At 45.3% G+C, this 27,854-nt stretch overlaps 3 protein-coding genes across 6 annotated transcripts; 2 read left to right on the forward strand and 1 right to left on the reverse strand.

The window, feature by feature from the left end:
• Positions 1-150: 150 nt before the first annotated feature.
• On the forward strand, positions 151-12,943 carry LOC134038458 (bone morphogenetic protein 1-like). Of its 3 annotated transcripts, XM_062483826.1 has the most exons (20): positions 151-412; positions 3,111-3,221; positions 3,332-3,481; positions 3,770-3,887; positions 5,456-5,634; positions 5,731-5,836; positions 6,599-6,723; positions 6,863-6,978; positions 7,248-7,350; positions 7,950-8,066; positions 8,176-8,321; positions 8,647-8,842; positions 9,515-9,640; positions 10,108-10,268; positions 10,486-10,666; positions 10,905-11,030; positions 11,207-11,334; positions 11,486-11,699; positions 12,229-12,479; positions 12,604-12,943. In XM_062483826.1, exons 1-20 carry the CDS (start codon positions 271-273, stop codon positions 12,736-12,738), a joined length of 2,931 nt encoding a protein of 976 aa, XP_062339810.1. In that variant the 5' UTR covers positions 151-270; the 3' UTR covers positions 12,739-12,943. The 3 variants fall into 3 exon arrangements, with proteins under 3 accessions (XP_062339810.1, XP_062339808.1, XP_062339809.1); XM_062483824.1 differs by lacking the exons at positions 151-412; positions 3,111-3,221 and having other exon boundaries at positions 3,358-3,481; positions 6,650-6,723; positions 10,105-10,268; XM_062483825.1 differs by lacking the exons at positions 151-412; positions 3,111-3,221; positions 9,515-9,640 and having other exon boundaries at positions 3,358-3,481; positions 10,105-10,268.
• A 999-nt stretch (positions 12,944-13,942) lies between these two features.
• Positions 13,943-17,463, reverse strand: trim69 (tripartite motif containing 69). The gene is made up of 6 exons (XM_062483827.1): positions 16,709-17,463; positions 16,054-16,149; positions 15,717-15,950; positions 15,202-15,224; positions 14,988-15,103; positions 13,943-14,829 (listed from the first exon to the last, which is right to left on the reverse strand). Exons 1-6 carry the CDS (start codon positions 17,447-17,449, stop codon positions 14,285-14,287), a joined length of 1,755 nt encoding a protein of 584 aa, XP_062339811.1. The 5' UTR covers positions 17,450-17,463; the 3' UTR covers positions 13,943-14,284.
• A 1,212-nt stretch (positions 17,464-18,675) lies between these two features.
• On the forward strand, positions 18,676-20,774 carry LOC134038464 (proliferating cell nuclear antigen-like). Of its 2 annotated transcripts, XM_062483834.1 has the most exons (6): positions 18,676-19,105; positions 19,187-19,284; positions 19,419-19,486; positions 19,592-19,783; positions 20,085-20,208; positions 20,489-20,774. In XM_062483834.1, the coding sequence occupies exons 1-6, from the start codon at positions 18,885-18,887 to the stop codon at positions 20,563-20,565; spliced, it is 780 nt and encodes a 259-aa protein (XP_062339818.1). In that variant the 5' UTR covers positions 18,676-18,884; the 3' UTR covers positions 20,566-20,774. The 2 variants fall into 2 exon arrangements, with proteins under 2 accessions (XP_062339818.1, XP_062339817.1); XM_062483833.1 differs by lacking the exon at positions 20,489-20,774 and having other exon boundaries at positions 20,085-20,381.
• The last annotated feature ends 7,080 nt before the right edge of the window (positions 20,775-27,854 follow it).

The raw sequence follows: 27,854 nt of genomic DNA on the forward strand, positions 1-27,854 counted from the left end.
CATAGGCTACATATTAGAACCAAGGTAACGACCTCCATTATGCTTTGTCTGTAGGCTACTAGCATTTCTATGGGATGCTGGCTCTCCGCCCGGATGGGTTAGCGAATCACTGCCCCAGAACGAACACATGCGGAGAGGCAGTGCAGTGTTTAGACCCGTCCGCCGCCCTATACAAAGTCCCAAAATCGTCTCTGTGTCTCCCTTTCCTTCCTCTTTCTTTGAATTGTTTTTGTTCTAAACCTGTGCATATTCCGACAAGAAGGTACAGGTATGCCTATTTTTCCGAGGTATTTGTTTCTGCTGTCCTGTCTACGCGTTCTTCTAGCGGTTGAATTAGAGTTAGAAGACACGGGCAACTTGGTTGACCTCAGTTACCCAGACGCAATCGACTACAAGGATCCCTGCAAAGCTGGTAACGTGATTTGTCCCCTCTTGTGTAAAATCATCTGCGTTGGGTTTGAATAGATAGGCTAACCTAGGCTACTCCACGATCTTAAAGTTAAAGGTTTTTGATTCTTTTAAGCACGTCTTAGACGCAAGTGAATGTGTGCGTCCTGTTCCGATCACTCACTGTGTTATTTAACCATCTATCAAGAATGTACTATAGGGTCTTTTTTTATCTAAGTCATTTGATGAGTCACAAGCTGTTTTCGACAAACCGGTATTGCCATTGGCAATTATTTCTAATAAAACCTTACTTTTGAATTAGCATTTAAAAGGTCTTACTAAATTGTACAACTTTGAGAACAGTTGTAGCCTATATAATTAATTAATTTTACACTCTACTGCACTGCCTATTTTCCCCATAGAACGTCTGTTGCACATTTATTTGCAGAAATGTTTCCTTTTCCACCTTACAGATTAAATTATTCGTTTTTATCAACCATCTAGACACAACACACAATTGACAAAATGAGATACTTATTTTTTTTTAATGTTAGGACATCATGTGACATTACACTGCATGAAAAAACCGGCATTAATTTTCGTCCCGGTGAAAGTCTGCATACCTCACCAAATCCTGGCAGTGATAAAGAGAGTCTACAGTGGCCTACTTGGCCCAACAGTCGTGCATTGACTTCCTGAAATTCACGACCCATTAACATCACCGAATTCTTGGTATCTTAGCTGATACTACACACTTTTCAATGTTCAACAATGCTCTTAATCACTTTGGCACATAATGTAATATTTAGTTGGCTAAATTATACAGTAATTATTATGGTAGGCTACTGAGGTAGTTAACCAACATAAAAGTATTACATGCCAACACTTTACATCAAGACTAACACCCATGTAACTGCAAAGAAATACGTATAGTAAAAACATTGCAGGTACATATGGTATCTAAATGGTATAAAGTGATAGCAGTATCACTTATAACTTAGGGGTAGGTAGGTATTGTAAAGGGGAAAGTTACAGGTTGTGTTACCAAAACAAGATCAATGGTAACATCCACCGACCCCTGGAAAGTCCATACACTACCATACTAAGTTAATAAGTTAAACTATGCTTTTTAAAGTAGACTTCCTACAGGTACTCTATGGAAACCCTTTCCACCACAACATTATTTTCTCCACATTAATAGTTCCACAGTTAATGGCCGGGTTTCCCAGATTCGTTAAGAAGCTCTTAACGTTAAGAGCTTCTTAGGAACGTCCTAAGAGCGCTCCTAAGAAGAGCGCTCCTAAGAAGCTCTTAGCGCTAAGAAGCTCTTAACGAATCTGGGAAACCCGGCCAATGTCTTTTTTCAGAGCTTGTGTAGTTGCTCTGTTTATTTTTAGCTACAGAGCTGGTGACGCCATTTTGACATTAGATTAAAGCTCATAAACACCATCTTGTCCCTACGTCCCTTAATATCCTTTCATAGTTGCGTCTTCACTTTCCACCTTCATTGGTCTTCTTCAAGGTCATCACTCTCTCACCTCACACCTCACCTCTCTCGACGGATGTGTTGCCTGGAGACCAGAGGTTTCTGAGGCCAGTCCGGCAGTCCCCTTTTGGGGCGCCGATGAAATCCCTTTGGCCGCAGGGCATTTTGTGCTAGCTACAGGGCTGGGAGGCAGTGACCCATTCATAATCTCGCTTTGCATGAGTGAATTGGCTTCAAAGGCAAGACCTGGCCCATGATTTGATAAGCTCGTTCGGACCTCAAGTGCAAAAAAAACATGCACTTGCATGTGGGTAATTTTATGGTTCCATTTTGACATCCACATTATTGTCTTAGATGACATGTTTATGAACTCTAGGGGGGCTGTATCTGTACCCGCTTGCAGGGGTGACAAAGGATTTGATATGAATATGATATGTATATGAAAATAAACATTACAGAACACACTAAGAAAAGGTAAGCAAGCTACTGGAAACTATTGGCTTAATGAGAGGTCTATATACTGTACTTACCTGCCTAAATCCTTTGTTACTGTTAAATACTTCCCTCAGTCACTTTGGGAGTTTGTGGATAGTCAACAGGTTTTAGTTTAACTGACATGTTGCAATTATGTGTAGAATAGAATAGAATCTTTATTGTCATTGTGCATTGTACTACAACCAAATTGGATGGAATCGGGTCAGTGCGACATCAAATAAAGTGCAACAGGTATATAATGTGTATAATGTGTACAGGTATATAACAACGTATACTGTTATTGTATGACCATAGTCCCTTGTAAAATAGATTCAGTAGTGAAAATCATTAAACAAATATGCTTTAGTTTTGAACCCATAATTTTGTGCTAATAAATTAAATAAAATGACCGAAAAATTAATAAACAGTTCCTCAGTAGCACAGAATGTCATGATGCCGGCTAAAACTCTAGGGATTTCCAGGGCTGGAAAAGGTGTCCCAATGTATTTATTCCTATGTGACTGCTAGTACAGGAGTACAGGAGTTCTCTCATAGTGAAGCAAGGCTGTACTGTGTGAGAAAGGTGTGTGTGTGCTGGTCAAACAGAATATCAGAATCACAGAGCCTTGCGATTCTGACCATTCTTCCATTGGGAAAGAGAGAGAAGCAATGTTTCAATATTTATACTTTTATATTTACTCGCCACAAATAGCAGCCAGAGTGATAGATCGGGTGTGTGTGCATGTGTGTGTGTGCATCTCAGCTGCCTTTTCAGGAGACATCGCCTTGGATGAGGAGGACCTCCTTATGTTTGATGTGGTCCGGGTTCTGGATGCTGCAAGGCACAGCCGGCATAGCAATGAGACACAGCCAGGTATGGGATCCAGACAGGAGTCAGCCTCCATGTATCATCGCTAGCCGTCTCGAAGACCACGCCGTGTTACCTTAACGGAAACCAACACTGTTTGCATGTGTCTGTTACAGTGAACACGTCGTCGTTCGCTGAGAGCAGTGAGGGCGGAACGGACGCAGGCAGACAGGGATTGCGTCGTACAAAGAGGGCGGCCACCTCTAGGTCTGAGAGGGTGTGGCCAGATGGAGTTATCCCTTATGTTATTAGTGGCAATTTCAGTGGTGAGTCCAAAGTCAAACTTGCAGTCAAACTGGTAGGTACCAGAGAGATCGAACAGACAAACAGACAGTACGTTTACCAACGCTTATATACATTTTCTTGACCTAGAGATTGATTCAATATTGTTCCCTTAGAGCCAAGTAACATAGTTAGTTTTTTAGAACACACATTATAGAAAAAAAAGAATTGTGTTTGACATTGATGTCTATTTCCTATTCCCTAACCTACAGTATGTATTGTAAACACAGTTATGGATTGAAGGAGCATTGAAAAACACTGAATCTTTTTAGGCAGTCAGCGAGCCATTTTCCGGCAGGCAATGCGACACTGGGAGAAGCACACCTGTGTGACCTTCATTGACAGAACGAACGAGGAGAGCTACATTGTCTTCACCTATCGACCTTGTGGGTAAGGAGACTCTAAAATCCTGTCACCCTGTCAAGGCACCCACGTATTGATTTCACCAGTTATTTGCAATGAAAATTGGTTTGTCTTTGGCAATGTGGTTCTATCTGAGGTAAACCTCGCTGCCTTGGAGCAGCTAGCCCAAGTTCATAAAATAAAACAGCAGGGAGCATAGAATATAGATCTCTCAGTGGACAGGAATACATTCAAACTTAGTGTGTAATCTTTTTAACAAGCAAGTTGAAAGGCTTCATAGAGCAATCTGTGCACCTATCATCCAAGCATTTATTATTATTCAAGTCACAAGTTTTAGTCAAGTAGTTCATATGCTCTTTTCGTGAAAGCACCAAAGATCAATCATGATTTGAACCTTTGTCTGGCAGCTAGAAGGACCTAGTGATTTAAATGATTGGACTCAGTCCAAAGAAGCTGATCATTTCTGTGATTTATGTCTAGGACAGTCTCTACACAGCTCATCCCAGCTCACTCAGGCCTTCAGTTAGTTACCCCATCACTGCTTAGTGGAGATCAAGAAGGGTGATGGCTACCAATTGGCATGTAGCTTTTCGATTGCATTGATTTGATTGCAGCAAGATTTATCATAGTATTTGACCAATAGCATATTTCACTCTCAGGGCCATTCGTTGAATCAAGGGGACAAAGTGTGACACCTGGATGAACCACCCTGTGTCCCTATGTACCCGGGTCTCAATGTCCCTGTGTCCAAAATGTCCCTTTTCCAGCATGCTGTCAAGATACACATCCCTCCGGTCTTCTGGCACTGAACTGATAACTGGTTCCTAAAGACAGGATCAAGAGACATGGAGAGCTTTTAGTTGTTATGCTCTCAGCCTTTGGAATATTCTTCAAGAGAACCTCAAAATTGAAAACCTTTTAGCGAAATGTTAAAACATACCTCGCCTGCTATTCTCTTTGATATTTATGGTGGTGGCTAAGCCAGCGGCATGGATAGATACGTTGTGTCCTGTACTGTGCTATTTCATAACAAGCATTCCAAGCTTGTTGTTGTGTTTGTTGTGTTCTGTAATGCCTTTTGTGTCCTATAGTTTTTCAGGTAATATAGGTTTGATTTGATTGGACTTTGTTCCTGTCCCCTGTGTCCCTCTGCTTCCTGTGTCTCTCTGCTTCCTGTGTCCGTCTGCTTCCTGTGTCCGTCTGCTTCCTGTGTCCCTCTGCTTCCTGTGTCCCTCTGCTTCCTGTGTCTCTCTGCTTCCTGTGTCTCTCTGCTTCCTGTGTCCCTCTGCTTCCGGTGTCCCTCTGCTTCCTGTGTCCCTCTGCTTCCTGTGTCCCTCTGCTTCCTGTGTCCCTCTGCTTCCTGTGTCCCTCTGCTTCCGGTGTCCCTCTGCTTCCGGTGTCCCTCTGCTTCCGGTGTCCCTCTGCTTCCGGTGTCCCTCTGCTTCCTGTGTCCCTCTGCTTCCGGTGTCCCTCTGCTTCCGGTGTCCCTCTGCTTCCGGTGTCCCTCTGCTTCCGGTGTCCCTCTGCTTCCGGTGTCCCTCTGCTTCCGGTGTCCCTCTGCTTCCGGTGTCCCTCTGCTTCCGGTGTCCCTCCAGGTGTTGCTCCTATGTGGGGAGAAGGGGCGGGGGTCCACAGGCTATTTCCATAGGCAAGAACTGTGACAAGTTTGGGATAGTCGTGCATGAATTGGGCCATGTGATCGGCTTCTGGCACGAACATACACGGCCAGACAGAGATGAACACGTGAGCATTATCAGAGACAACATCCAGCCAGGTAAGAAGCACGCGTGTCTTTTTTGCCTTGCTGTTTTGATGCACCAGATGCAGTTGAGCACTTCCTCCATGACTTGAGTTAACAATCGATGAACAGGACAAGAGTACAACTTCCTGAAGATGGAGCCAGGAGAGGTACACTCACTCGGCGAAGGATACGACTTTGACAGCATCATGCATTATGCAAGGAACACATTCTCCAGGTCAGCGCGTCACTAATCCTCGTTCAAGTTGGGGCTTGCGTTCCATCATACAGCCACATCTGTGTCTTTGTTTGGATGAGGCCCCGAGCCGAACCGAATCAGATCATATATTTGTTTGGTCCTGCAGGTGAGGGCCAATTATTTCACAGCAGCCCCCTTTTCATCGCTGTCTCGTGCAAGTTGTTACCCTGTTGCTTTTGCTCTGTTGAGCTTCTGTTTTTGGGGGGGCGCTTTCACCTCCTCTCTGGCCCAGGTTGTGGAGGCCTGTCTGGTGGGGCTTTGTGTAGGATCATTTGGGCTGCGGTGGCCTTGTTTTCTGGTATTCAGGGGTGGGCTCCACTGAGCTGGTTGGCACAGTCTACTGTAAAGCTCTCATTCAGACCGCTCAGCTTGCACATGCCTGTCATTCATGGGCGCATCACCATGGGAACTGGGTGAGAGTCAGCCCCCAGCTTGCTCCCCGGGAGAGAAAAGGGGGTTGATAAAGTAATGAAAGTGTCAAACAAGCCTGCTCTGCTATTTCAAAGCTCAGCATATAATATTCCCCAAGCTAGCCCAAGCCTTTATTAGGGAATGATCACCAGTACTGTGAATGACCCAAGCAATAATCCGACTCACTGTTTTAGAATAGTTTGGCATTCTTTTTTGATATAATTATTTTATTTGCTGTTGGTTTATTTATTGACAGATAAGTTAAATGCCTTCCTTCCCCCGCTGCCTGCCTCTCCTCTCTCTCCTCTTATCGTCTTGTCTCAAACACAGAGGGATTTTCCTAGACACCATTTTGCCGCGCTATGACGTGAACGGGGTCAGGCCACCCATAGGGCAGAGAACCAGACTCAGCAAAGGAGACATTGCCCAAGCTCGCAAACTCTACAAGTGTCCAAGTAAGACTCGACTTCTCCAACCCTCTCGTGCCGTTATCGTGACTATAGTTACTGGACATAAGCAAGTCGTCTTCTGGTGGAGATGATTCTACGATCGTTAAGTACCGACTAACCTGGTGTTGTGTGATGTGTTGGACAGAATGCGGGGAGAGCTTACAGGACAGTGTTGGAAACCTCTCCTCTCCTGGGTTTCCTAACGGCTATGCGGCATATGCTCACTGTGTCTGGAGAATATCTGTAACACCTGGAGAGAAGGTGGGTTCAAAATGTTACCCCCCCCCACACACACACACAAACAGACACACATGCTTTGTGGAGGTTTTCCCAAGACTGATTGGTGATAGTAATAATGTGGCTAAATAACGTGTTAAATAATGTGGCTATTGTGAAATGTGGGGAATGACGGGACAAATCTATAGCTTTCATTTCAATTCATCACAAGCGCCTGTCTTCCCATTTCACTTCCTTATTTCCTGTCCATTTACCACCCCTCCCCCCCTTATCCTCTTGGGTGTTTCACACAGATTATTCTGAATTTCACCTCCATGGATCTCTACAGGAGTCACTTGTGCTGGTACGACCATGTGGAGGTCCGGAATGGGTTCTGGAGAAAAGGCCCACTGACAGGTCTTTACATGGATGAGCTCACACAGTAGAACTCCTCCACAGGGAGCGACCCAGATACACCAGTCTGCATCTGCCTGGGAAAGCCCTCCGGGTTCAAAGTGTAACCTTTTGTGTGGTGTTGTTGGGTGTAAAGCAGAATCGCGGCAGGTAACATGCACAGCTCATTTCTACGTGGTCATTTAACACTGCGAGTGTTCATCTTGCCTGGTGTGGGTTATTTAGGTCCACTCTTTTGAGAGTATACAAACACAGCTGGCATCAAATGAACACTTTAGGATTTGCCGTGTATGAGCGCTATATTGTTGAATGTTGTTCAACCATATCTTCATCAAGCAGTAGCAGAATCTCATCATTCTTACCTCAACTTTAGTAATTCTAAAAGGTTTCATAAAGCAAATGTAATGGACAAAACATAGGACACAAGGCCAAAAGTTGAATATAAATTATGATTATGAACTCATTCATTATTCATATTCATCATTTAAATGCAAAGCCATGCAAATAAGGTGAAAAATAACAGATGGATCCTCAATACCGCTGCAGTCAGCCAACCCTCACATTTGCACTGGTGCGTTGGTGTGCTCATTTATTTGCTTTAGGCCGTCTCTGTGGCGACCAGCTTCCTGAACCAATCATCTCAACTGACAGCCGTCTGTGGATTGAATTCCGGAGCAGCAGCAATTGGGTGGGCAAGGGCTTCTCGGCGGTGTACGAAGGTATTCCGAATGGGTCTCATTGATCTCAAATGAACGGGAAGATGTGGAAATCCATATTGTTGTTGGGAGAATTCATGGGAGGTTTACTTCCTCCCCTTTCGCCCTGCAGCCATCTGTGGGGGAGAGGTCAATCGTGACAATGGCCAGATTCAATCTCCCAATTATCCCGACGACTACCGGCCCAACAAAGTGTGCGTGTGGAAGATCACGGTGGCACAGGATTTCCATGTTGGCCTCTCCTTCCAGTCTTTTGAGGTAAAAGCGGAGGGAGAGTGAAGGGGCAAAGAGAAAGATGCAGAGAGAGACATAAAGGAGAGAGATTGACGAGGCTGTGAGATAGGGAAGAAAAAAGAAGTAGTCCCATCACAATGCCTCCAGTAGGTAACAAGTTCTATAATGTGGGTTAGGGGGAGCGGGGAGGACATTTGTATTCATTGTGCCTTTCTGAGTACAATACAGTGCTGGACTCGATTGAATGAATGTCCATACTATAGCAATTACTGAGCAGTGTGCATTTAGCTTCAGACAGAAGTGGGGTCCCAAAGTACCGACTTCCACCTCCTGCTTGGATATGCTATAGATTGAGAGGCATGACAACTGTGCCTATGACTACCTGGAGGTGAGAGACGGCCACTCGGAGGGAAGCCCTCTGCTCGGAAGATTCTGTGGCTACGACAAACCAGACGACATCAAAAGCAGCTCCAACCGGCTATGGATGAAGTTTGTGTCCGACGGCTCCGTCAATAAGGCTGGGTTTGCTGCCAACTACTTCAAAGGTCAGTGGCAGTGTGTTTTGTTAGGTGATGATGGTGCTACTGATAATGGAGAGGAGGAGGAGGAGGAAGAGGAGGAGGATGAAGGCACCATTACAATTCAGAATTCAAAAGAACTATTCATGTGTTCAGCTTTTGTCCGTGTGTGATTACCCTGTGTGATGCCCTGCCATGTATGTGCTCCTTCATTGTCAGTCTTTGTTTCGGCAGTTGTTTGTATTTCTGTTGAGTGCCCTTGCCGTGCATTTGTTTCAAATGATCAAAAGTTTGTGGCTGCCTCATCTCCTTGCTCCTGGGTAGACCCCTCCTACACTCATGCTTGACAGTGGAGATACCAATGTGAATATACGTTTCTTACAGTCACTATAATGACTAATTATCCTCGACCAACAAGCCAGCAGAATAATCATACAACAAGGTCAAAAGCTTTGTGCTCCCAGTCAGCCTCACCTCCAACAGGTCACTCTCCTATTTAATGGCCTTTTGACATGTAGAGAGCACAAATTCTCGGAAAATAGAAACAAATCAAATAAAACAGGAATGGTGTCCTTAAAGGTTTTATATTGCATTTTTTATATTGATTTTTATAGCATATATTATACATGTAGCGAATCGCACAGCGGCGCTGATGATTTGGTCATCCTTGTCACTCATTCGTTTGTTTCTGTCTGACAGAGATGGATGAGTGCTCCAAGGCGGACAACGGCAACTGCGAGCAGCGTTGCCTGAACACCTTAGGGAGTTACCGGTGCGCCTGTGACCCTGGTTACGAGCTGTCCTCCGACAGACACGGCTGTGAGGGTGAGAGGAGAACAGACATCTACATTTTATACAGACCCCCTATCACCTGGGAGGAAAACAAACTGTCAAAAAAATGTCAGGAGGATTTACATTACATTTAGTCATTTAGCAGAGCGACTTACAGTAAGTACAGGGACATTCCCCCCCGAGGCAAGTACGGTGAAGTGCCTTGCCCAAGGACACAACGTCATTTGGCACAGCCGGGAATCGAACCAGCAACTTTCTGATTACTAGCCCGATTCCCTAACCGCTCAGCCACCTGACTCCCTACGTACGAGGTTGCCGGCTGCTGTAACTCCGCGGGGTTCGATCTGGCTACGATTTCGAGATAAAATCATGAACGAATGCACTTTCGACCAATCCTACCTTGTCTCCGCGCTACCCGATGGATGTGACTGGCGAGTGCGGAGATGCGGAGTGGTCTCCGTGGTAACGTATTGACGTATGCCCTGTCTCCACCCTAGCAGCTGCGTGTGGCGGCTTCATCACCAAGCTCAACGGGTCCATCAACACCCCCGGCTGGCCCAAGGAGTACCCCCCCAACAAGAACTGTGTATGGCAGCTGGTGGCCCCCATCCAGTACCGCATCACCCTGCTCTTTGATGTCTTCGAGACGGAGGGCAATGATGTAAGCACTGCTGGATTAGAGGCGCATATTAAAAATGGGAAAACAGGCAGCGGAAGTCAGACGTTCCTTGCAAAGGGCAATTAAATTGAATGTCTTGAGACATTGTACTATAGCACAGTTTATTATTAGGCTGGGTTAATCATGGCAGTCCCTGCTGTGATTCTATATTATATTGCACGCTGTAGAGAGGAACTGATATGTTATTTGTCTTTAACAGGTATGTAAATATGATTATGTTGAGGTCCGAAGTGGGCTGACGGCTGATTCTCGGCTCCATGGGAAATTCTGTGGCGCGGAGAAACCAGATACAATCACTTCCCAGTTCAACAACATGCGTGTTGAATTCAAGTCAGACAACACTGTGTCAAAGAAGGGCTTCAAAGCCCAGTTCTTCTTCGGTGAGTCCTGCAACGTATTATTGGAACAACGCTGTCAAGCTGTGAAGGGTTAGGGTTAGGGTTACGTGTCGACGTGTCCGTAATGGACACGTCGACAAGATGCTTGATACTGTATAATATACTGTGATACTGTATGATGTAATACTCGGAAATCAGGGGATTCCAAGGGGTTTTCAATTGTTAGGCGGATCTCAGGCCAGTAAACACTTGTATTCCACACAAACCTTTTGTTCCCCAGACAAGGATGAGTGTTCGAAAGAGAACGGTGGCTGCCAACAGGAGTGTCTCAATACCTTCGGAAGCTACAGCTGTCAGTGTCGCAGTGGGTTCGTTCTCCATGACAACAAACACGACTGCAAGGAAGGTATATGTCCCAACTTCGGTGTGCATCCAATGACCACACAGCTTCCCACTCATTCATACATTGAACATATCAGCACATACGATCAACCTGTGGCAACTTGTTTAGCTCTTTTGGCTTCATTAGTGATCAGTGGGTCACAGAGAATGGACAGTCATTTGAAGCTGTTTCTGTTCCAGCTGGCTGTGACCATCTGGTGAGCGCCGTCTCAGGTACAATCACCAGCCCGAACTGGCCGGACAAGTACCCCAGCAAGAAGGCCTGCACCTGGGCGCTGTCCACCACCCCGGGTCATCGCATCAAGATTGTATGTTTTAGGCATGCCCATCCATACAGCCACACCTATTTCCACTCCCTTTTGTCTGAACCGTATTGTCCTCACACACTTGCGTGTTTGTGGTTGACGTCTGCAGTACCTCTCGGGCTCCCAGTACATTCAGTATGTATGTTCCTCTCAGGCCTTCGATGAGATCGATATGGAGGCCCACCTCGAGTGCGCCTATGACCACCTGGAGATCTACGATGGGTGGAACGGGCGCGCTCCCAGTTTAGGTCGCTTCTGCGGCGCCCATAAGCCATCCCCGGTCGTCTCCAGCGGCAACCGATTGTTCCTCCGTTTCTTTTCGGACAATTCTGTGCAAAAGAGGGGCTTTAAGGCTTCGCACAGCGCGGGTGAGCACAGCGGGCCCAGGGACGGCCATTTGCAAGGGATTTGCAGATCGGGGTTTTGTAATTTTTTCTCAATACTGTATTACGGTTACCGTGAGTAACAATAATTGCAGGTCTTGTGCTCTTCTCTAGATACGTTTGACAAGGAAGCACAACACTGAAGGTCATTTCAATGTGAATTTCCTGCTCCGGTGTGCATGTCAATGAACCCCTGCAGTGACAGCACATTTCCATGGATTTGTGTAAAGATCAAACGTATTTTCTATCATAGCGAAATTCCTTACCCCTGAAATAAAAGTGAAAAAAGAAATGGATTATAATGTCGAGGGAATTGTACAGTAGCTCTCCTCGGCAGCAGGGTGTATTAAAGATAGTTTCTACGCTCAGAAGATTATGCTTTTGCAATCCCTCATGAAAATTGCAGTGCATTTGGGCGAAACCGCTGCCTCCCCGAAAGGATCGCAACATTCCTTTGCTTGCACGAGCTATTCTCTGCCTCTCGTCTGTAATTTTGTGGTTGTGCATTTTTCAGAGTGCGGAGGAAGTCTTAAAGCTGAGGTCAAGACGAAGGACCTCTACTCCCACGCCCAGTTTGGGGATAACAACTATCCGGGAGGGTCAGACTGCCAGTGGGTGGTTTCTGCCGACAAAGGCTACGGAGTAGAAATCATCTTCCAGACTTTTGAGATCGAGGAGGAGGCCAACTGTGGATATGACTACTTGGAGCTCTTTGACGGTGCAGACGTAAAGGCCCCCAGGCTCGGACGCTACTGTGGATCCGGGGTAAAGCTAACAACTTCTTTCCCTACCAAGGGAAGTTCCGCTCAAGTTAGAAAAAGTTGTTTTGCTTGTTTTAGATTTGCAATTCAAATGATGGTTCGACTATATATGCCTCCTTTCCTTTCAGCCCCCTGAAGAGATCTTCTCAGCTGGAGATGCCATTGTTCTAACGTTTCATTCCGACGACACCATCAACAAGAAGGGCTTTCATGTGCGCTACACAAGCACAAAGTTTCAGGACACACTACATACAAGCAAGTGACCCCCTTGTTCCCTTGACGATAGAGGACACATTCATTCCGGCCCTTCCACTCTCCAGTTCCCCCAGAGGGCAGTGGAGGCTTGGAAAGACCCCTACCAATCCAGCGCCTTAAACTCTGTGACTGAGGAGCCTAACAATGAAGCAGGAGATAGTTGGTAACGTTTAATGAAATCAATTAGAGAGTGAGAGAGAGAGAGAGAGAGAGAGAGAGAGAGAGAGAGAGAGAGAGAGAGAGAGAGAGAGAGAGAGAGAGGCAGAGAGAGAGAGAACAGCTGGACATGATTTGCTCTAAAGGATACCAGCACAACATTGACACAAGGAAGTGGAGTTGAGTTCCAAGTGAGAAACCCTATTCCCTGATCAGCCGTTGTTAACCAATGGCCTTGAGGCCTGGTGATTCCCAATGCCTTGCATTTTTGAGAAAAGGTATTTTCACGTTTGATGAACTGATAAAGGAGATTGGAACGTAGTTATAGGCCGATAGAAATTGATTAGATTCAATATGTATGTTAAAAATCGTGGAATATATTCACAGTAGATGTACATCTAGATTTTTTTCAAGATTAAGTTGAGAAATAAATAATCAATGGCTGTTTCTGCTTGTGGGCCACGTGCTGTAGGCAGGTGGTGATGCTGTTTTGTTTGGCACCTTGCATTACAGTAAGTGCTTTCATCAAAAGCAATCAAGACATGCTGTTGATGTTTCCAAGACATTTTGTCAGTCTCTAAATGAATAAATAATTCATGAGGCTTCTCAGTGAACAATCATGAAAATCCTGATGTATTGTGTTTGATTGGTCGGATGAGTAGGGCATGGAAACGGACACAACCCCTCACTGACTAATTGACTCCCACGTTATTTACAACTGAAACACCATGGTGATGCACATTGTTTAATTGGAAAGGGCATGCTTAGTGTGAAGGTTATACAGTATAACTCAAATACATGATTAGGTATACAAGAAAAGATAATTCTAATCGACAATGCATTTATTTCTGCATTAGACCTTTGTACAACACTAACTTACCTGACAGATGTTTTGCATGATAATAACATGCAGGGTTTCCCGCAGCACCTTCGGTTAAGGCGGCCACCTAAGCAACACACGCCTGCCGCCTTAACTACGGAGTCGTAGTCGTCCCCCGAAAAAATGGCGATATCCGCCGTTGTCCTGTTTTCTCCCTCCCCCCCCCCCCCCCCCCCCCCCCGGTCTGATGGCAAACTCCATCCTACCACCTTAACTGACACATTTTCTGCGGGAAACCCTGACATGTATTATTCTATTTATGCCAAAACAAAACAGTCCTGCAGTGCTGTGTGACGTCATTAAGAAAATTCTGGCTTTTTTACATATTATTTGGATACCGGTTTAAGCATTTTTCTCTCTGTTTTGATAGTAGATCTTCTCTTCTACTGTATCTCAAAACATCATAGAGATGAGGGCAGGAGGACATCAAGCCTTTCAAATGAAACTTGAACTGAAATTTCAGTAGGCCTCAGGCATTGTCAGTCTGTGAGTGCGCGGTGGGAGCTAGCCAGCCCCAGTCAGATCTTGGGGAGGAAAACTTTCAGAGGCTCGTTTTCATGGACTTTATCCAGAAATCCGAGGTTGAAGTAAGGGTACAGCGTTTCTGTGAACACCTCCCTGAAGGTGTACAGATGTGTCATGGTCTCTGCATTGTAAAAGGACACCAGACCCCTCTTGTAGTCCAGGTAGACCCCGATCCTGGCCAGGGGCTCCTCCAGGGACAGCACGGTGGGGGGGGCGGTCCCAGCCCTGTACTGGATCCCATAGGACAGGGACAGAGTCCAGAAGCCGTTAGCCGGCAGGGCCTTGATGACTCCCTTCCTGGACACCGACTCCCGGGCCACCCCGACGGTCCACACGGTGCTGCTGTACACCTCGACCTCCCAGTAGTGGCGTCCATGGGTGAAACCCTGACTGGCCAGCAGCGACAGGGCGGCGTTGAACCTGTGGGGGTTGTCCTGAACGGAGTGGTTGAAGCTTTGGTAGCGGACACAGGTGAGGGAGGAGGTGAGGCTCAGCCAGGGGTTGGCTGTGCTGGAGTTGAAGGTGATGGCTGCAGGAACTGAGATCAGATTGTTGCAGGTGGGTTAGTTCAGGACCGGCTGATCAGCCTAGGAACTAAATGTGTCACCGGCTATAAACGTGTCTCGTGCCGATGTAGAGCTTCCATTTGTCGCTCGCAAACGAAGCCGGTGGCTTTTCGGACGGTGGCTACTGTACCTGGATAGATGCTTCCTTTCAGGGATTTCCACACGCGATACTGCAGGGGCCCTGCAAAGCGGCCCTCGCACAGGCTGGGCGCGGTGAGCACGGGCTTCTCAAACTTCAGGGACGGCCTGGGGGAAAACAGCACACGCTTAGACAAGGTGGCGTGAATGTGGGCAGGGAGGTGCAGGATCAAATGGCGACACCGAATCTCCTACCAGACTCTCACCTCTGCAGAAGGGTCTTAATGTTCTGAGACGAGACGCAAGGAAAAACAAAGGAAGGAGATGGCTGATTAGTTTGGCAGTGTTTAGGAAGAGGGAAAGCTGTTTTCCACATGACATCAATGTTTGGGCTCAAGCTAACCCCACCCTCCGGGATATCCCCATGGCTGGGGAAGGCTGGGGAAAGTCCCTGGCCCTGAGCCTGGAGCTGGGGAAAGGGCTGCACCCCCTCCTTATCCTCGCCATGGAGGACTGAGGTCATTCCACATCCTGCCCCCACTCCCACACTCCTAGCAGCTAGATGTAATGTTTCCTCTGCAATGATTACATAATTACTGATACTTACAGAGGGGTGTACTGTAACTCTCCTCCCATTTAGTGGAAGCCAATTTATGCCGAACTCGTCACCAAACAAAGAAGCAAGGCAAAGCCAAACCTTATCCTTGCATCGACAGCTTTCGAATTCTCCCGCGTGAGCCACGAGGCATCGCGTCTGGGGTTTTTCGAACCGCAGGCTCACCCGGAGCAGGGAGAAGGGGTCCTGTTCCCTCAGCTTGTCCTCGATGTCGTGCAGAGCCCTCTGCAGGCGGCAGACCTCCACGCACAGCAGCGCCTTGTGCTCGTCCAATCGGATCAGCTCGCGCCTCTCCTCCGTCTTCAGCTTCACCTGCACCAGCTTCTCCTCCTGGTACAGGAAGGTGTGCAGGTCGCTGAACTGGGCCTCGATGCGCTGCTTCAGGTCGGCCGTGTGCTCCTGGGTTCAGAGGGGTTTCGATTGGTCAGCGGAGGGGGGCGACGGGCGGCAAGCGTACGAAAGGCTCCGCGCGGAGGGAGACGCGAGGGCGGGGGCGACTGACCTTGAGCTTCTTCACCTCGTCCTCCGCCTCGCGCTCGCACTGCAGGGCTGTGTTCAGCTCTGCCTTCAGGGAGTCCATGGAGCTGTTCAGAGACACCTGGGTAGAAGGAAACAGACCCTTTACTGAAGCCTGCCAGGAGCCCTCTGGGGGCCACGCCGAGGCAAGGCTTAAACTCTGTTATGGTAAATACCCTCGACTGCATGCGGGGAGATAAAGTACGCCTCTATATATGCACACAACAAACCACCTTTTTCCATCCATATTTGAGATCTTCGATAAATCGGCCGTTTTAAAGCGATTTTATATTCAAATTGAAGAGGGAAAATATGAACCCCTCCTGTCACATAATGTTGATCGCAAACTGCCACTGCATGAAAGCTTGCGTGAAAAATGGAATAAAACTCCTGATTGTGTGCTATGCAGAGACATACAAAGGCTTTCAGTTTCAATTAAATAGGGAGAGCATTCAGAACGGCGCATGCTATTTCCCCGTGTGTCCCTCACCGCATGACTTAGGTGAAATGCCTTTCCTACATTGAATGCCTAGAGAATGTCCATACATCTTATTCCCTTACACTCGTTGACATGCGGCAGCTAATGACAGAACACGGACGTTTCGTCGACCGAGGTGAGATCGAACGTTGTGACGACTCACCCTGTGCCTCTGCTGTGCCTCCAGGACACAGACCAGGTTGTGGTTCCTGTGCTCTTGTGAGAGCCCACACACCAGGCACACCAGCTCCTGATCCTCCTCACAGTACAGCTTCAGCTCCTCCTTGTGCCGCACGCAGAGCGGGCGGGCGGCGGGCTTCTCCGCGCCCTCCACGTTGCCCAGCCGACCCCCGACCCCGGCACTGGCCTCGCTTTCCTCCAGCCCCTGGCAGTAGCTCTCCACGATATTGGCCACGATTCGATTGGGCCTGTAGCTCTGGCCAAGGAACACCTTCCTGCACTGGGGGCAGGAACCTGTCCCTCCCTGGCCGGAGCCTCTGGGGCCAGCCCAGTAGCCAGCAATGCATCCCTGGCAGAATGTGTGGTCGCAGGGCAGGGAGACAGGCTGCTTGAAGAGGTCCAGACAGATGGAGCAGGTCAGGTCTCTGCTGAGCCTCTGCGCTGAGCTTTTGGATACCTGAGCGGTCATATTCGACGGCCTCTGCTTCTCCTTGGCGGTTGGCTTTGAAATGTCTTCCTTTGTCTTGGAGTTTTTCTTCTCCGGTGTAGCTTCCTGCTTGAATCTCCGTTCTAAGTTTAGTGTGTACGTGGACTGGAGATTTTTCACCTTTTCCTGGGCCTTGTTCATTCCTCCTGTGTTCTGGTTCTTTCTTTGTCCTCTGTCTGCAGCTGTTTGAGCTCCTTCTTCTCCAGCAGTGCGTTTGGCTTCCCTCTCTGGCCTCATCCAGTCTTCCTGTTTACTGTGGGAAAGGAAGGGGGTGGTGAGGGGGGCGGACTCTGCCTCTCTCTCTGTCCCAGATAGAGCGCTGTGCTCTGTCGGCCCCCTCTGTGATGTCACAGCCCCCGTCAGGAAACTTAAGGGAGGGACACGGTCATTCTATCCTTAGATCGTTTAGGTTGTTGTTTTGAAAAAAAAATGCTAAGGCGGTAACTTCAGCAAAGTCCCTCTTTTTATTGTACCGAAACTCAGTATTAGTAGTCAGTACTAATTTGTTTAACCATATGTGATAGCATGTGTGTGTGCTCTGTGAACACTGTGAGTGAAAACAGATGTGTCCTATTTTACCACGAGCTCACTGTCTTGATTCCCTATTGGCTGTTCATACAACAATGGCAATGTACACTTGAAAACATTTAACTTCCAGGACCTTACATTCAAATTTTAAACAAAAAATGTTACAGGCTTAGCTGTTCCATGTCATGGATAATAATCCTACAGTAAACATTGTTGAAGTGAATTAAGCATATTTAAGACTATAAATCTACATTACATTTACATTTAGTCATTTAGCAGACGCTCTTATCCAGAGCGACTTACAGTAAGTACAGGGACATTCCCCCAAGGCAAGTAGGGTGAAGTGCCTTGCCCAAGGACACAACGTCATTTGGGCACGGCCGGGAATCGAACTGGCAACCTTCAGATTACTAGCCCGATTCCCTAACCCTAGCCACCAAAGCCAAATCTAAGTGTTATAGTTAAGACTATACAATCACTATGTTGTTTTTCTAACTGTTATGCAGATGTGTGTACAGTATACTGTATGTTTAATTGAATGCGATAAGGACAATTTATATAAGTCACCCTAATCGTTATTCAAAATTAAAAGCATGAGATTATGTATTAATCATATACATAATTAATGTAGCACCGTTTACACCGTTTGGTATTGATTGCCAGTTTGTCTGAAAAATGAAATGATTGATCAATCAATTAATCAATGATATGTTCAGGTAAAGGTCCTATGAAGTGCAGCGTTAAGCATACATTCAATAGCAGCTAAATACTTTTGATACTTAACTACTGTTAAAATCAGACACCTTAAGATCAGTGCAAGAGTGCAACCTCAGTCTATGAAACGTTTCCACATAACGCAGTTTTACAGCATTTTAATATAAGTAGAAATATTTAAAATTCCTAACCTACTTTTTACATTTGTGTTATCTATGTGCGAGTCCTTCTTGCTGCATTAAAAGTACCACATCAAAACTGGCCGTTGAATTTAAGAATAAATTATTGGCTGGAAAATTACTGTAGCCTAACACTTTTTGAGAAGCATTCATTCTTAGACGCGTTCTTCTTCCTTCTGGACGGGCCAGCTAGCATCAGATTAAAATAGTTAAATAATTTAAAATTGTACTCGCTAATCCTTTCATCAAGCATGTTCGAAGCATGCTTGGATCGAGGACTAACTCTGAAGAAAGTTTTGGATGCTTTGAAAGACCTTATTTCAGAAGCGTGCTCGAATGTGAATTCTGCGGGAATTTATCTTCAAAGCATTAACCCATCTCATGTGTCCCTCGTGCAATTTAACCTGCGCAGTGATGGATTCAAAATATATCGCTGTGATCGCAATCTCGCTATAGGAGTTAATGTGGCCAGGTAAATACAAAGGCAATAGGTTGAGCTCGGTGTGTTAACGAATTCTCAGTATGAATAGTAAAAACTGACAATGGATTACAGCTTGTACAAGATAGTGAGATGCGCAGGGAACGAGGACACCGTCACCCTCTGTGTTCGTGACAACGCAGACAGTCTTTTCTTGACTTTTTTTTCAGAAAGTGAGTATGTTAAGATTGTAGGCTACTACACACACAAACATACAACTTTGAGATATTTCAAGATTATATGTATTAAAACACGTTTATCTCATGTGAAACCCAACCTGTCAACAATGATTGTTTTGGGGTGATAGATCAGGAGAAGGTCTCAGACTACGTCATGAAGTTGATGGACTTGGATGTGGAGCAGCTATGCATTCCAGTTAGTGGACCGTCTTTTAGAACTGTTCTCACATTCAACACAGGAAGCAAGCCCTTTCCATGCCAACTCTGTTGCCAACAATGTAAGATTATCTTCCCTTGTTAGGAGCGGGATTACAGCTGTGTGGTGAGGATGCCATCTGAGGAGTTTGCTCGCATTTGCAGACACATGACTCAGATCGGAGATGCTGTGATGATTACCTGTGTAGAGGGAGGGGTCTTGTTTTCTGGTAGTGGTAAGCTGGGCACCGGGAACATCAAGCTGTCCCAGAACTCCAGCGTCGATGAGGATGAGGCGGTGAGAGTCAGGCCTGAGATGTTACTAGCTGTCTGTCTGATTGGATGTCTGTGTGTGTTGCTGACCAGCTGTCTGATTGAATGTGTGTTTGACTGACTGGCCGACTGACTGGCTTTCTCCGGAAGCACATTATTATCTCTGGCAATCAAACAGATCGTGTAGACAGTCAAAAGTAGAGAAAACAATATTCATCCTACTGCTGCGGTGCACCACTATTTCCAACACTTGATTTTGTGTCATTGTCTGAGGATATATTACTACCCAAGAATAATTGAGCCATGTCTTTTTCTGTTTCGACAAGGTGATTGTTGAGATCAATGAGCCTGTTCAGCTCATCTTTGCCCTCCACTACCTCAACTTCTTCACCAGAGCCACACCTCTCTCTAAGACCTTGTGGCTCAGCATGTCAGCTGACATCCCACTAGGTAACATGATTAGTCAAGGATGTCTATATTTTACATTCCCAAGGGATACACCAGTTCGGATCTCAGTTGAATCTGCACTATCCCTGTTGTAGTGGCAAGAAGAGAAAGTGGCTATGGTAACTAGTTCATTAGTCATGACGCCACTCTGTGAAATATTCCTACCGTGTGCGGTATGTTTAACGACTGTATCCTATGTTAGCGGGTACAATATCTTTTCTGAGATTCAGAACTGGCTTAAGTGATTCACAACAGGTGGATTTATGCTGTCTCTTTCCTTCAGTGGTGGAGTACAATATCAAAGACATGGGACACATCAAGTATTTCCTGGCTCCTAAAATTGACGAGGACTCATCCTAACCTCAGTCAGACATCTGGGACGGACTTGTGGATCAGGTGTTACATGCTACATGGCTGCTTGTTCAGTGTAGTCTATAAGAATGTTCTCAGTCTTATTTGAGATGGGGCAAAAGCAAAAACATCATGCAAAAGATATTTTTCATTTATTAGGTTTAAAATAATTTAAAACCAAGAATGTTTACAAAATGTTCAGATAAAACATATCACTAATAAAATCAAATGTTCACTTTTTTTGATGTGTAGTAGTGTACGGTAGTGCTGTTTATTGGCGTGAGCACATGCACTAGCTATCTATGGCCACTAGATGGCAAACATGGGATTGTTCTCAATTTGTCCTCTACCCACTCGTCCCTTTAAGCTAAAGTAGAAAGTTGAAGACAAAGGGCTTGGGAAAACACAGACTCGTTATGGAGGGTAATTAAGTTATAAGCTTTGCTAATACCTGATAAAAACCATGACAGCGTCTGCTTTGCCTCCCAGTCCGCCAGTATTTAATTAACCGGAGAGACAGCTTAAGAGGAAGTTAATTACAGAGTAAAAGTCTTGCCACTCCGACTCCTGTGAGTTTTGGTACATGCACACTGTAGATGTTGAGTGGGCTTGTGTGGCCATGACTGTGCACCTTGAATTGTTAACTACAGTTAGGTCCATAAATATTTGGACATTGACACAATTTTCATCATTTTGGCTCTGTATACCACCACAATGGATTTTAAAAGAAACAATCAAGATGTGCTTTAAGTGCAGACTTTCAGCTTTAATTTCAGGGTATTTACATCCAAATCCGGTGAACGGTGTAGGAATTACAACACATTTTATATGTGCCCCCCCCCCTTTTTAAGGGACCAAAAATAATTGGACAAACTAACATAATCATAAATCTAATTGTCACTTTTAATACTTGGTTGCAAATCCTTTGCAGTCAATGACAGCCTGAAGTCTGGAACCCATAGACATCACCAGACGCTGGGTTTCGTCCCTGGTGATGCTCTGCCAGGCCTCTACTGCAACTGTCTTCAGTTCCTGCTTGTTCTTGGGGCATTTTCCCTTCAGTTTTGTCTTTAGCAAGTGAAATGCATGCTCAATTGGATTTAGGTCAGGTGATTGACTTGGCCATTGCAGAACATTCCACTTCTTTGCCTTAAAAAACTCTTTGGTTGCTTTCGCAGTATGCTTCGGGTCATTGTCCATCTGCACTGTGAAGCGCCGTCCTATGAGTTCTGAAGCATTTGGCTGAATCTGAGCAGATAATATTGCCAGAAACACTTCAGAATTCATCCTACTGCTTTTGTCAGCAGTCACATCATCGATAAATACAAGGGAACCAGTTCCATTGGCAGCCATACATGCCCACGCCATAACACTACCTCCACCATGCTTCACTGATGAGGTGGTATGCTTTGGATCATGAGTTCCTTCCCTTCTCCATACTCTTCTCTTCCCATCATTCTGGTACAAGTTGATCTTGGTCTCATCTGTCCATAGGATGTTGTTCCAGAACTGTACAGGCTCTTTTAGCTGTTTTTTGGCAAACTCTAATCTGGTCTTCCTGCTTTTGAGACTCACTGGTTTACATCTTGTGGTGAACCCTCTGTATTTACTCTGGTGAAGTCTTCTCTTAATTTTTGACTTTGACACAGATACGCCTACCTCCTGGAGAGTGTTCTTGATCTGGCCAACTGTTGTGAAGGGGTTTTTCTTCACCAGGGAAAGAATTCTTCTGTCATCCACCACAGTTGTTTTCCGTGGTCTTCCGGGTCTTTTGGTGTTGCTGAGCTCACCAGTGCGTTCTTTCTTTTTAAGAATGTACCAAACAGTTGATTGAGCCACACCTAATGTTTTTGCTATCTCTCTGATAGGTTTGTTTTGATTTTTCAGCCTAACGATGGCTTGCTTCACTGATGGTGACAGCTCTTTGGACTTCATATTGAGAGTTGACAGCAACAGATTCCAAACACAAATACCATACTTGAAATGAACTCTAGACCTTTTATCTGCTCCTTGTCAATGAAATAACGAACTCCCATGAGGGAATAACATACACCTGGCCATGGAACAGCTGAGCAGCCAATTGTCCAATTACTTTTGGTCCCTTAAAAAGGGGGGGGCCACATATAAAATGTATTGTAATTCCTACACCGTTCACCTGATTTGGATGTAAATACCCTGAAATTAAAGCTGAAAGTCTGCACTTAAAGCACATCTTGATCGTTTTGGACGTTTTTATCCAAAACAATATACAGAGAGAGAGGGGGGGGGGGGGTTCAAAACCTGCAACCTCTTAATCTGCAGTCAAATGCTCGAACACCCCAAACACTGGTACAGTATACAATGTACTGGTAGAGTATTCATATGGTATTTAAGTCACCCCATATACAGCATACTTAGACCCACGCAGCCCTACAATGAGTAAGACTCAAGCTATTCTGTACATCTATAAATAATGATGTGCTACTGGAATAACCTACACCGAGTTCAGGTGTGCAGGCGGTAAGATTCTCCTCTTGAGTGACAGAAGCTTTAACAAGACCTGATCACCCTAACGTATCACTGCTCCTCACTCCACTGCGAGCCTAACTGCTACGCATCAGTCTGGCACAGAGCTAAAAGTAGAAATGCAGACCGTTCCCTGACTCTCACCACAGATACTGTTAAACCTCTAACCACAGATACACTGTTAAACCTCTAACCACAGATACACTGTTAGAACCTCTAACTGTCAGAACCTCTAACCACAGAAACACTGTTAGAACCTCTAACTGTTAGAACCTCTAACCACAGATACACTGTTAAACCTTTAACCACAGATACACTGTTAAACCTCTAACCACAGATACACTGTTAAACCTCTACCCACAGATACACTGTTAGAACCTTTAACCACAGATACACTGTTAGAACCTCTAACCACAGAGACACTGTTAGAAGCTCTAACCACAGATACACTGTTAGAACCTCTAACCACAGATACACTGTTAGAACCTCTAACCACAGATACACTGTTAGAACCTCTAACTGTTAGAACCTCTAACCACAGATACACTGTTAGAACCTCTAACTGTTAGAACCTCTAACCACAGATACACTGTTAGAACCTCTAACTGTTAGAAGCTCTAACCACAGATACACTGTTAAACCTCTAACCACAGATACACTGTTAGAACCTCTAACTGTCAGAACCTCTAACCACAGAAACACTGTTAGAACCTCTAACCACAGATACACTGTTAGAACCTCTAACTGTTAGAACCTCTAACCACAGATACACTGTTAGAACCTCTAACTGTTAGAAGCTCTAACCACAGATACACTGTTAAACCTCTAACCACAGATACACTGTTAGAACCTCTAACTGTCAGAACCTCTAACCACAGATACACTGTTAGAACCTCTAACCACAGATACACTGTTAAACCTCTAACCACAGATACACTGTTAAACCTCTACCCACAGATACACTGTTAGAACCTTTAACCACAGATACACTGTTAGAACCTCTAACCACAGATACACTGTTAGAACCTCTAACCACAGATACACTGTTAGAACCTCTAACTGTTAGAACCTCTAACCACAGATACACTGTTAGAACCTCTAACTGTTAGAACCTCTAACCACAGATACACTGTTAGGACCTCTAACTGTTAGAAGCTCTAACCACAGATACACTGTTAGAACCACAAATAAATGGGCCCTTCATTTTCTTCTGTACTTTCTCTCCACCTCTTGTCAGTGTCTCAGCCTGAGCTCACCTTTGACCCCGTCCCTCAGCTGAGAACGAGAGCATCACAAGCGTCACCTGCGTCCTGTCTAAATTGACTCTATATATAAACCCTGTCTGTTCCTTTGTGCCCTGCCAGATTGGACCAGTATTTTTCCTGTGCCTTTCCTGCATTTGCTAGTGTTGCTAGAGTTGGGGGTCAGATGGCTGAGCGGTTAGGGGGTTGGGCTATTAATCAGAAGGTTGTTTGTTTGATTCCAGGCTGTGCCAAATGATGTTGTGTCCTCGGGCAAGGCACTTAACCCTACTTGCCTCAGGGAGAATGTCCCTGTACTTACTGTAAGTCGCTCAGGATAAGCGCGTCGGCTAAATGACTAAATGTAGTGTTACTATAGATTCCTGACAGACCCCTGGCTGTCTTGACCTTGACTTTCATTTATCATCATTTATGGATTGTGTGTTTTGTGTTTGCTTGTCCCTGTAAATCTTGCCTGTTCCAGTATTTCGAGCCTGGCCGCTGTTTTTATAGCAGTTTTGTGAAAAAAGATGTTGTGCACTTTGCACTGTGCCTTGGTCTCCTGGTCTGCATCAGACACTTACTGTACATCCATTATTTGTCGTTTTGGAGAAAAATAAGTGTTAAATTCATGAAAAGTTCTGAATGTAGGTAGTCTTCTCAACTTGTGCTGTTGCAGATGGCACATTGCTGTTGTGGGAACAGTCTTTTGTTCCCCTGAGCAGCAAATAGACTCGTGATCCTTTTGTCACGATTCACATCTGTTGTTTGAGCAAGTGTGCACTGTATGTGTGTGTGTGTGTGTGTGTGTTTGTGTGTGTGTTCCTTCACCAATTGCTATTTGAAAATACTGACAAATATTTTCACTCGTCTGTCTCCCAGTGCAATACAATGATAGGATAAGCAAATAAGCAAATCATTTCAATGAATTTACCCTGGTCTTATGTGTTTCACCATCGCTGAATAGTTCACTGGTAGGGCTGAATAAAAATGACCCCGTAGAGGAGGGGTATGACAGAAGGAGCAAGCTAGGAAGGAAGATGACAGAGAGTAGGAGGGAGATTAAAGAGGGGCATGGGGGAAATGACAGAGTGCAAAAAGAAGAATTTTAAAAGGAGATTCAAGAGAGAGGAAAGCTAAAGTAAGATGGAGAGCAGATTCAATTGTGTGTGTGTGTGTCTATGCAATGTATGTGTGTGTGTGTGTGTGTCTATGCAATGTATGTGTGTGTGTGTGTGTCTATGCAATGTATGTGTGTGTGTGTGTCTATGCAATGTATGTGTGTGTGTGCCTTTGTTCCCATGGACCACGTGAGTCCCTTGAATTCATTCTTGGAAACAACAAAAATAGACGTGCACACACAAACACACGTACACACGTACACTCTCACAGCGTCAATTAAAGTGAACATTGGTGTGTAATACACCAGGGAAGCCTGGTGCTCGTTGTAATTCACTGCGGGGGCTAAAAATAGCCTGTGTCTGCAGGAACGAGATAGACCTGTAGGCAGATAGGCACCCACAGGCACATGGGGACAGACAAGAATATACCAGCACTCTCAAGCAATGTCAACAACAAAAACTATTTGAGTAGTGCATAGGTTATGAGAGTGTACGTGGTATACGTACCAGTATGCCACAATAAAACCTAATGAAAGAGGATACTGCAAACGTAGAGACATTCATGAAAACATTCAGTTTATATTGTATGCTAGTGTATCATCTCGTTGTGTCTGGGTCGGCGCATTTCAGCGATATGTTGTATCTTAATTAGGTTTGTCTCTCCAACTTTCTCTCATTCTTCCCTGCAAGTTAAAGCCCCCTCAACACTGCATAGCAACAGTTCCCACAGCAACATACTCCCGAAACGGACTCTCTCTCTCTCGCTCTCTCTCTCTCTCTCTGTTTTCCGCTTTCTTTCTGCTGCTTTCTAGCGCGCTCTTTGTCACCTTCTCTCTCACACTCTCTCTTTCTCTCAATCTGTCTTTTTCTTTGTCTCTCTTTTACATATGCAAGCACACCCACAAACACCAACTTTTTACTGTGTTGACAGTTTGACACATTCAGGGTCAGATGGCCGAGCGGTTAGGGAGTCGGGCTATTAATCAGAAGGTTGTTGGTTCGATTCCCGGCCGTGCCAAATGGCACTTCACCCTACTTGCCTCGGGGAGAATGTCCCTGTACTTACTGTACGTCCTGGTAAATGTATTTGACAAAACAGTAAATGAATGACCACAGAAGGGCTTTACAGTGGGTAAAGAACACAGTTGTGGTGCATGTTTTGTGAACTGGAACCATAACAAGACTTATTTTGGGCAAGGGAGACAACATCCTGTGCCGGTGTTCATTTACCTCCTTAAGAACGGCATCTGCTGAAAAAAGTATTGATTGGAGTGCAATCTGTATGAATGAATGGATGAAAGCTTTATTTCGAACATGAATGATTTAATCCCTTCTCCACTACTCATTAATAATCATCCGATTGGCGTCATGTTAATATGATATGGTAAGACATTGTTTCATACATTACACATATTTACAGCAAAGAGAAACAGAGCAAACATAAAGAAATCTCGGGAGTTTTAGTTTATAAATTATATGCAGCCTATATTTTTTTTTCAACGCCTTAACGAGACCCAGGCTTCATCCTCGCGGTGTTGCTGCGAATCCGGCCCTGCTCGGTTTCTCTATGGGATTAGGTAAGGAGGCGGCTAGGCATTCGACTTTAAACCTAATGAAAACACTTCATTATATCTTCCAGCGCAACAGGGACATGAATGCAGATAGGAGAGGCATTTCAGTTCATCTCATTATTTGGGCATCTGACCCAGAAGAGAACATTGGTTGTCGGAGTCTCGAGTAGGTTTTGGGAAGGCTTAGGCCTACTTCATTCCTATTTGATGGTTTTCCACAGAAGGTTAACACATTAACTTCATCTTGGTAGAGCTTAGGCAGGTCCATAGTACAGACAAATATAGCCTCAATCAAATGGAAATTATAATTGGTTATCACTGTCTTCCAAATGTGCCTGTAGAATAAATGTGGTGACCACGGAGTCCGAGGCACGTGTATTACCACATGCCCACATTCTGCTGTCTGCTGTGTTCACGCTACAGCAGGCTAACTGGTGGAATAATGTCCTTACCGTTCCACTAATAGGCCTACCCCCTTCAACAAAGACACAATGAGTGATCATGCATCCACTCATCTTCTGCTCTGCTTGTACAATTAAATCCCTCTAGCTCAACCGCTGTTATCAGTGGAGCAGTGCTGTGGAGTCTTAAAGGACTGGCAAAAGCAATTCTCGTCAGTTAGAGGACGCCCGAACGTGGGGTTGACAAGCTGGAGAGTGAATGCTAACAACCCGTTTCGGACTGGGTCTCCTGGAGTGGTGATACATGAAAGGCAGTCAGTGTACTGTAACCACCGTGAAGCGTCTCTTCCAGTAGACACTCAAGGTACAAGGCTTGTTCTGCATACAAGATACACATTTTAAGGGCACGCTGTCCTCAACTTACACGTCAAGTTTGTTTATGTAAGTGTTAGCATGTGG

The sequence above is a fragment of the Osmerus eperlanus genome, chromosome 18, assembly GCF_963692335.1.
Source record: "Osmerus eperlanus chromosome 18, fOsmEpe2.1, whole genome shotgun sequence".
Lineage (NCBI taxonomy): Eukaryota > Metazoa > Chordata > Actinopteri > Osmeriformes > Osmeridae > Osmerus > Osmerus eperlanus.